The sequence below is a fragment of the Benincasa hispida genome, chromosome 11, assembly GCF_027475165.1.
Source record: "Benincasa hispida cultivar pf3 chromosome 11, pf3_genome.v1.1, whole genome shotgun sequence".
Lineage (NCBI taxonomy): Eukaryota > Viridiplantae > Streptophyta > Magnoliopsida > Cucurbitales > Cucurbitaceae > Benincasa > Benincasa hispida.
This window is the reverse complement of record NC_143488.1, coordinates 26,525,015-26,534,591: the sequence shown is the minus strand read 5'-3', so window position 1 is coordinate 26,534,591 and position 9,577 is coordinate 26,525,015. Positions and strand designations below refer to the sequence as shown.

The window sequence follows — 9,577 nt, the reverse complement described above, 5'->3', positions numbered from 1 at the left end:
TTATGTTGAAAAGTCATTAGTATACTAATTTACCTTGTCATATATATATATATATATATAATATAGCCCTAACGTCCTGATTTATAAGTCATATATATATATATATATATAATATTAGTACTTTCTTCCTTCGTTATTTTACTGAAATCCAAACAAAAAAGAAATAGTTATGATCCTATTCGGTAACTATCTAGTTTTTTATCTTTAAAAAATTAGATCTATTTTATCTCAATTTCTTACCATGGTTTACATATTTTTCGAGGAAAAAATTGAATTCTAAGCTATATTTTAAAAACAAAGACAAGTTTTTAAAACTATATTTTTTTTTTGTTTTAAAATTTGGTTTGGTTTTTAACCGCATCGGTTAAAAAAAAAAAAAAAAAAAAAAAAAAGTAAAAATTTAGAAATGAAAGAGATGTTTATAACTTAATTTTTGAAAAAAAAAAAAAAAATCAAATAATCACTAAACAGGATTAACGTAATTTATTTTAAAAACAAAATAAGTTTAGAATCATGCATAATATTCATGACAGCTTTTTTTTTTAAGCTAAAAAAGTTAGAGTGAATAATTCGAATCTCTAACTAAGTTTATTCAAATCTCTAACAACATAAGTTAGTCTTTATGAAGGACTAGTTGTATAAAATCAATATCAAATTTGATCAAAGCATATTAACTTTTTCTTTTCGGACTCATCTAAATAAGACCTAAAACATATCAATCATCGTCTCGATCGTATTCGATGAATACTACACATGAAAATGAAAACGAAGTAAAAAAACAAGATTCTCCCCAAAAAAAAAAAATGCAAAGCAAGGATCAAAATCGAAAGATGAATGAATTTTGATAATGTCGTTTGATTTCAGGGAATACTATGCATGAAAAAGAAAGTCAAAAATAAGATTCTAGCAAAAATGGCAAGCAATGATCAACATCAAAAGATAATGAAGTTTGATCATTTCATTCGACTTCAACGGTCATCATTTTGCCACGTTATCAATATTTTTCATAAAAAATTTGACTTGTCGTATCAATCTTCACCTCATTTCCTAATAAAAATACAAAATACAAAGAATCTGCAATGTTTTTATTTTTTCCAATTTTGTTTTACCGAAAGAATTGTATAAGTGAAGTAAATAAATTCATTAGCATAGATGAAATGAATAATCAAATTTTTAACAACAAAATTAATAATATAAACTTTATGTCAATTGAGTTATACTCATATTAATAGTAAAATAAATAAATTCAAGCCTCATATTCCATCATAAGTCAATTCGACTAACTAGTTAAACTATTGATAATAAAATATATATGGAGAAGCTTGATCTCAACAACCATTGTCACAGCTTTTTTTTCTATTCTATTCCATATCATCTAGAATCCAATTTCTTTTGAAAAGTAGCAAAAAGAGTTTGGATAGTAATGAAAAAGGAAGAGATAATGTCTTTTTCTAGGTTTCAAAACAGTTATCTTTCCTTACCTGAAGGTCTTTTTAGAGAAATTATTCTTGAAGATATGATCAACAATTTTTTAGAATAGAATTCCTCCCATTCTATTGATTTGAAGATTAAAAAATAGAAAATAAGTGCCGCTTGAATTGCACTTATCTTTATATAGCCCAAATAGTTTTATTCAAAACTTACCATGTGACAATTCTTTAAAAAAATTGATTTTTTTTAAAAATTTATTTTGAGTGCAAAAGAAAAGAGAACATGAGATTTGATGCAATAATCATTGCTCAAAAAAATTGAGACAAAAATAGCCCAAAGAAAATTATTCAAACTTTAAAGTTTTTACTATTAATTATTTGGTTGAATTAACTAAGTTTGCCTATTTTGTCTTTGAAATTTCAAAATTATAACTTTAGTCCACGAATTTCTAAAATTGTTAAAATTTATGCATCTACTGGAACAAATTGAAAGTATAGAATTCCATTACTAAACATAAAATTCAAATTTCTATTTAATAGATCGATTAATTTTTAAAAACTTTGAATTTGTGAGGTAACCTATTACACGTAAAATTAAAAGTTCAAGAACCGATTGGGCGCATTTGAAAGTTCCGAGACCAAAGAGAAGTATAACCTTACACAAACTTGCAGTAATGAACTTCAAGCTTGAGTCAAATGTCTTGAAGTTTAATGCTAAATATTACAAAGTAGAACAGTAGGTTGCACAAAACTTTTGTGGAGAAAAGAACATTATGACAGAATTTTGCAGTCCCAAAAATACAGAAAGCATAAAACTAATTAACTATTCAAATGCTAAGTAAAATTTGAATCTTGAAATCAAACTATATGTCACAACAACAAACTAAAGTTGCTAAAAGTTAACTCCTTAAGCAAGAGAGTAACCTTCAACGACCATCTGTTTTTTTTTATTTTTCTTTCAGGGACTTTGTATAAAACATCAACTGAATATCAATTTTCAGAAATAGTCTGTTTAATCAAAAGATAAATGAAGTTGACATTAAAGAAGGATAGAAAGGCAGAAATACATGATTCGGATTCTTTTGGACGGTTCGGAAGAGGCGTGTGCTTCTCTCCCAAAGCTCATCATCTCCCATTGCCAATGGCCACAACCCTGCAGTATAAATACACAACCATACTTCAAGACTTAGAGATCATAAGTAGAAAAAGAACATTAACAAGCTATCTGTTTTCCCATCTCCTGCAACTTTTCTAGCTTCTTCACCATGTCAAGCTGTGGCAACTGCGACTGCTCCGACAAGAGCCAGTGCGTGTAAGTAGTTTTTCCCTTTTTTCCCACAAATTTTTACAAAGAAGCTAACTAAGAGTTTACTTGCCGCAAGACAATAATGATTCTGGTGTGGTTATCTTGATGATATCCTTTCTCTACAGGACCCTGCAAGGTCCAAAGTTGTCTTAATATCACAAGCTTGTTTAAGCTATATTGAACGTTTTCTTAGTTCAACAAATATAGTTGTGAAGATTTGGATCTCTGATCTTAAGAGATGGGAGTCATGCACTAGTGTTGAGCTACACTTGTGTTGGCTGAATGAGTGTCTTTTTTATTTCCATGAAAGTTAATCTAGCGAAATTTTTCATTTTAATTATGTTATGGTGGAGAAGATAATCATAAAAGCTGTGATCAATGTTTTCCCTCAAAATCAACCAAAACTTGTAGAACTTACTATTGGTATTATGTTTCAATCTAATCAAGTGAAGGAAAAGTCTGCATAATTAAATAATAAGCTTGCTTGCTCTATAATGACAGGAAAAAAGGAAGCAGCTATGGCGCTGTCATCATGGAGAAAGAGATGAGGTAATGGTTTCAGATCATAGGATAGGACAGACCTTGAAATTACACAGACAAAAATTCCCAACAAATTATTGACAAAAAGTGTTTACAAATTACACAGCACCTGGCATTTAACAATAAATCTCTTGGTTCTGCAGCTCGTTTGACACCATAGTTATGGACGCCCCAGCAGCCGAGCACAACGACAACTGCAGCTGCAGCCCCTGCAGCTGTAAGAACTGTGACTGCGGCAAATGAACACATACAACTATTATTTCAACTAGCACAGCTATATGAAAGCGAGCAATAATGTAGCTGTGTTTGAAAAAGTGTCTGTTTTATGTTCAAAACCTCTGTGCTTAGTTAGAGGTGTGTTATGAATAATGTCTACTTCTGTTCTTCATCCATAGTCATGTAATGGTGGTCACTTCTGTGGCCATGGGGTTAATGGATAAGTTATACTAGTACACTCTCTTCCTCTCCTTCCATCCTTGATTCAAATTGAATTTGAAGTTATACCAATCTAGAATGGCTTCAATACTTGGGGGAAACAGTAAGAATTGAATGACACTAACAAACAGATTACACGTTGTCTACGATAAGAATGTTCAGATTCAAAAGTATGTCAGATGGAATAACAAAACTTATAAATTGAAATAACCGGAAAAAAAAACCCTCAAGAACTTGTGAAGATTCAATAAATAGTTGAGACATACTCACAAAGCTTTGTCCTAAAGACGATTATTCACTCTACATGGGTAGCAAGCAAATTATAATGATCGTCTAAGCAGGATACTGCAACCTTGAACTACCCTCATCTGGCAGAACTCTTAGGGGGGCGTTTGGGGCAAGAACTATCCTAAGACAATAATAACCACCTCTTGCTATAATAAATAATATTTTGTACTTCCCAATTAGCTACAGTCAACACTATTTCAAAACTCCTATTTGCTACAGTATTTACTATTTGTTACAATTTTTACTATTTTACATTCATCATTTTTTTATTCTTTGCTACAGTGTTGACTATTTCCTTCTCAAACTAAAATAGTTTACACCCCAAACACATACAAATAACCCAAACTACAATAATCTACACCCCAAACACAAACTATTATAACTCAACTATAATAACCTAGGATTATAATAACCAACTTCTTACCCCGAACGCCTCCTTAGATATTTGCTCTCAACGTAACTCAATATCAAAAAGAAAAGAAATGAGAGAACAACTCTTTAAATTGAAATGAGATACTCTAAATGATGAAACAAGTTGCTATTCATAGGCTAACAACTTAATAACTCTACAAAATATAAAATCAAATCAAAACACAATTGAAACATTTGTCAAACATAACTCAATTGAGTTGTTACTGGATCAAATCCAAACATAATTCATCAAATGAAAGAAATTACAAATTTAACGTATGAAAGTTAAATTTGTAAATGAAACATCATCCATTTTGATGTTTCAATCCAATTTGAATTTACAACAATTGATGTTTCAATCCATGATTGTAACACTTTTCACAATATAATAAAATCCAACAATACTGGAGAACTCTACAAATCTAATAGAACAGTTTCTTCAAAACTATTAATGCTTCGCTGCTTCTAATCAGTTTTACAGCTTAGCTAAAATATGTAGGATCAACTAAAGTGGTTTTGTTACATGGGAATATGGGATCCATCCACATTAACATCAAAACATTTGAATGCCAACTGGTTTATTTAGAAAGCCTGGTAAGCGTTTGCTTCAAATCACAAGCCTAGAAAGCATAGTTCTTCACAGACTATAGTATCTTCTTTGTCACTTTTTGTTTCTCTTTTCTTGGGTAGAAATTGGGACAGAGTATCTTCTCAACAAGAGTTAATCTTAATGTTCACAGATAATTATAGCTCAACAATAATGAGTTCAAGTAACCAAGAAGATGTGAACCAAGATGGTCTCGTTTTACCCTTGAGACCTTTTACGGTTTCAAGGACCAAGAAGCTGCAATTAGCTTTCCATTCTCAAATACAAACAAAGCTGAACACAATGGAGGAGATTCAAGAAACAAACATGAATAGAATAAAAAACTCAATACTTGGTTACAAGATGAAAATGGTGGAGATTTATGCTAGAAAATCAACCATTGTAAGATTTCCAAACATATTTTATTTTAGTTTTTTATGTTTGGACCTTTGTTATGACCTAATTAGTATTCTTATCTTATGAATTTATGAGTTAGGAGTAGATTGGTCTTTTAGCTGACTAGTTAAACAAATTAGATTTAATGGTTTGAATAAAAGTTCAATTATTGGATTTTAGGAATGAAATTTCCTTTGTTTGATGACTGAGCCTTAGCTCCATATTTTGCAATTCTTGATCTAGAGTTGCGTACTTGAGAACTCAGCAAGTTTGATTAACTTGTTTATGGTTACAAGATGAAAATGGTGGAGCTTTATGCTAGAAAATTAACCGTGGTAAAATTTCCAAGCATATTTTATTTTAGTTTTTTATGTTTGGACCTTTGATATGACCTAATTAGTATTATTATCTTATGTATTTATGAGTTAGGAGCAGATTGGTCTTTTAGCTAACTAGTTAAACAAATTAGGTTTAATGGTTTGAATAGGACTCTGAACGTTCAATTATTGGATTTTAGGAATGAAATTTCTTGTGTTTGATGACTGAGTCTTAGCTCTATATATTGCAATTCTTGATCTAGAGTTGCATACTTGAGAACTCAGCAAGTGTGATTAACTTGGAGTGTTCAAACCTTGAAGCTTTAATCAAAAGGCAGGTACACTATGAAATAGTACAAACACTATTTTTGGGGAAGTGTCCATGTCTTACACGTGTCAAACACGAACACGTTTGGACACACTCTAAACACACGTCCGACAAGGGACACTTACTGGACACGTTTGGGAAATTTTTTTAAGAGAAAATGGTCCAACCTTTTATAATGGACCCAAATCAATTATATGTTAAAGTAAGATTAAAAAAAACAAAAGAAAAACCCATGTTTTTAACCAAAGATAAAAATAAATAAAAGAAAAAAACAGAAACATAAAAAACTAAAACTTAGAAACATAAACGTTTCATCTCCTGCAACTATTAATTAACTTGACATTTTATGCTTTTGTTAGTGGAGTGCATTTAGTATTTTATGTTAAATTTATATGTATCCTATAAAAATAATAAAAAAGAGTGCATCCCAAACATGTCTATGACTGTGTCCTAGACTTTTTTGAAATTGGTATATCGCCATGTCGTGTTCATGCTTCTTAGCATGTACATTTAGAGTTGCTCTTTTTCAATCGGACAAGGACAAACCCATTGTGATTATCAAGCCAAACACTGGGTAGGATAGGATTCAAGGCTTTAATCAATTCATTAGTCTTATCACTGTCTAAGTTTACCACTACAAGGTCTGGTTCGAAACTTCAAATCCACCGATTCGAGAATCACATATTTAGAACATATGACATGATATTGATGATCTAATGGGCATCAAAATAAAGAAGAAAGTTGGAATAACATGAGGAAATTAATACAGTAAGTCAATAAAAAAGGTCCGAGCCTACAAAAATACACAGCCAAATTGTACTTACTGCCCTGCAGCTTTGGCTATACCTTTACCTCCTCTCTCTCACTTTATTTCTCAATTCTCTGGTATCTGTATGACTGTATCCCTCAGATAGTTAAATTGTAGACTAGCAGAAAAGAAAATCTTTCATTTTATTAGGTTATCAAGTTCAGACATTGAATCCCTCTGCACGAAGACACTTACGATGAGCTTCAATCCATTTTCCGCACGCTTCTTCACCATGCTCCACAATGCACTCATCTCTTAGCTTCTTAGTATCAGGACAGGCACAACAGATCTTCTTTTTTGGTTTTCCATCTGGGGTAGACTTCACCACTGCTGCCCCTTGGTCATGTTTCGACTCCGGCAAAGCTATGGCTGATGAAGAGTTTACAACAGGTAAACCACCCATGTCGCAATTTCTCAAGGAATGCAGTCTGAAGAAAAGGGAAAGGAAATCCTGAAAACTGCAAGCAGAAAAACATGAGCATGAAAGAACATCATGTTAGATTATAATAAAATCTTATTTAATGGGCTACTGAATAATAAAAGTCTACACAAATTGAAGTTCAATCTTTACTTTTTATCTCAATAACAACAAATAGGATTGGGAAATTCGAATCTCTGGCCTCTCAATCAAGGGCGCCTAAACCAGCTGAGCTATGTTTAGGATGGAAAATTTCGTTCTTTACTTGCAGTTGAAGAGAGCCATCAAATAAGAAAACAGAAGATAAGACCTTCAATGAAACACATTCAAAACACCCCTAACTCAACTATACCAGAAAGAAATCATCTGATCTTAAACCTACTCGACTTCCCATCAAACAACCGATAAATTGGAAAGATAAAATTCCATAGAACCAAAAGTAAGTTTGCTTCTTATAAAAAAAACAAAAACAAAAAACAAAACAAAACAAAAGTAAGAACAAGATAACAGAGTAACAATCTTGTTTGCTAAAAAGGACAAATTCTTACAGAAGGCGAAAATTCTCGTAGCAAAATGGAAAAAAGCAAGCAGAGAAAAAGTGGAGGCTTCTCGAACCCACAGGCGAAAGAACCTCTAAAACCCCAGCGTCGAAGAAAGACGGAAGAATAGAGCTTTAGACAGCATCTAAGCAAAGCAATTCAAAAGAATTTTATATCTATACTATATATATATAAAAGTAGCTAAAAGTGAGAATCTTTAGGTTCTAAGTCATCCACGTTTTAAACCATGTATTACCCTCAACATTATCTAGAAATACAAAGCATATAGACTGCTATTTTCAGGAAATTCAACATATCATAAGTTATGGTATTGGTTAATCTAAGGGAGGGAACAATTTGGGGGAAAACAAACAAACAAACAAAGTCATTGCCTTGTCCCCAATTAAATCTACAAATATAAATATGATTGAAGTTGTTCCATCAATAAAAATAACTCCTATAAGCTAGGAATTAAAATAGAATTGCCTTAGATCACTTGGACTGATTCTCTGATAAACAAAATAAAGAAATAAGTGAGACGAAGGAAAAATCAGGGTCGCAGAAATAAGGCAATTTTCAACAGAGATCAGAGAGAATTGCCCAGTCCGAAATGTGTTTAACCTTGTTGAACCGTAATCGAATACTTAGAAATCTACCCAAACATAACAACAAACGAGTTCTAAGAGTTCAGAATGATATTCAAACACTTAAATCCAATTCGAAAAAGAAATTAAACCAATAACAATTACCGACTCTTACCTCCGATCCTTGCTGGTTGATTTGTCGGAGTCTACGGTCGATGGTCGCCGCAAAGTCGACGGAGAAGAAGACTGAGGAGGAGTGGTCGACGGCTGTAAGGGGGGGAGGGGGTTTCTTCTTTTTCTTTTCTCTTTTTCTCATAAATAGAGCAAGTAAATCTTTAATTCAAAAATCACAAATATAAAAATCCAATTTAGAAAAGAACTATTTTCGAATATATAATATATGAAAATTAACCAAAATATTTATCAATAATGATATAATATCACAGTCTATCTATCTGTCCATTATAGACACAGATAATAATTTATCATTGTCTATCATAATTTGTTACAGATAGACTGTGATATTAATTTAACATTTAAAATAATTTACTTTTAAAAAATATAGAATATAAATTTTGGTCTTTTCCACACATCCCAACCATCCAAAAAATATTCTAAATTTTCAAAATTATGAATTTAAGACTTAATTTTAAATTTATAATCTACAAAATAAAAAATTTTGGGTTTCTTTTTATAATCATTTTGTTTTTTTAAATTAAGTCTATTTTCTCATCATTTTTAGCATAATTTACATCTTTATTAGATAAAAGAGTTGAATTCTTAGTCAAATTCCAAAAACAAAAAACTACTTTTTGTAATTCTCAAATTTTGACTTGGTTTTTTAATAGTGTCATATACTTAATTTTTAAAAACAAAAATAAAAATAAAATGGTTACCAAACAGGAGTTTAGTTTTCAAATTTTGACTAGTTTTTTAAACTACTAGTAAAAAGTAGATAACTAAAAAATAAATTTGAAAGAGAAAGTAACGTCTATAGTTTAATTTTCATCAGCATGAATAAAAAAACAAAATGGTTATCAAATGAAGCTTTAATATCTACAATAATCCATTTTTAATCTAATTGATTCAAATTAGATTTCAACTATTCAAATAACTTAATCACATCCCATAATTAACTTGAATTAACAAATTGATTTAATCTAAATTAATTCAGAATTACTTAACCAAGAT

General features: G+C 30.8%; 2 protein-coding genes across 4 annotated transcripts; one reads left to right on the top strand and one right to left on the bottom strand.

Annotated features, from left to right (window-relative positions):
- The first annotated feature begins 2,621 nt into the window (after window positions 1–2,621).
- MT3 (metallothionein 3) lies at window positions 2,622–3,728 on the top strand. Its single transcript, XM_090307113.1, has 3 exons — window positions 2,622–2,742; window positions 3,238–3,285; window positions 3,420–3,728. Exons 1-3 carry the CDS (start codon window positions 2,696–2,698, stop codon window positions 3,517–3,519), a joined length of 195 nt encoding a protein of 64 aa, XP_090163239.1. The 5' UTR covers window positions 2,622–2,695; the 3' UTR covers window positions 3,520–3,728.
- A 3,050-nt stretch (window positions 3,729–6,778) lies between these two features.
- On the bottom strand, window positions 6,779–8,696 carry LOC120091365 (cytochrome c oxidase copper chaperone 1-like). 3 transcript variants are annotated; one of them, XM_039049363.2, is made up of 2 exons: window positions 8,562–8,696; window positions 6,779–7,303 (listed from the first exon to the last, which is right to left on the bottom strand). In XM_039049363.2, exon 2 carries the CDS (start codon window positions 7,246–7,248, stop codon window positions 7,006–7,008), a length of 243 nt encoding a protein of 80 aa, XP_038905291.1. In that variant the 5' UTR covers window positions 7,249–7,303; window positions 8,562–8,696; the 3' UTR covers window positions 6,779–7,005. The 3 variants fall into 3 exon arrangements, with proteins under 3 accessions (XP_038905291.1, XP_038905292.1, XP_038905293.1); XM_039049364.2 differs by lacking the exon at window positions 8,562–8,696 and adding an exon at window positions 7,812–7,952; XM_039049365.2 differs by lacking the exon at window positions 8,562–8,696 and adding an exon at window positions 7,417–7,556.
- Between the last annotated feature and the right edge of the window lie 881 nt (window positions 8,697–9,577).

Bases quoted from the DNA above. Each gene is read 5' to 3' on its own strand.
- MT3 (XM_090307113.1), top strand. From the start codon at position 2,696: ATGTCAAGCTGTGGCAACTGCGACTGCTCCGACAAGAGCCAGTGCGT. The intron at 2,743-3,237 runs GTAAGTAGTTTT...CTATAATGACAG, and splicing joins TCCGACAAGAGCCAGTGCGT to GAAAAAAGGAAGCAGCTATG. The intron at 3,286-3,419 runs GTAATGGTTTCA...TTGGTTCTGCAG, and splicing joins ATCATGGAGAAAGAGATGAG to CTCGTTTGACACCATAGTTA.
- LOC120091365 (XM_039049363.2), bottom strand. From the start codon at position 7,248: ATGGGTGGTTTACCTGTTGTAAACTCTTCATCAGCCATAGCTTTGCCG.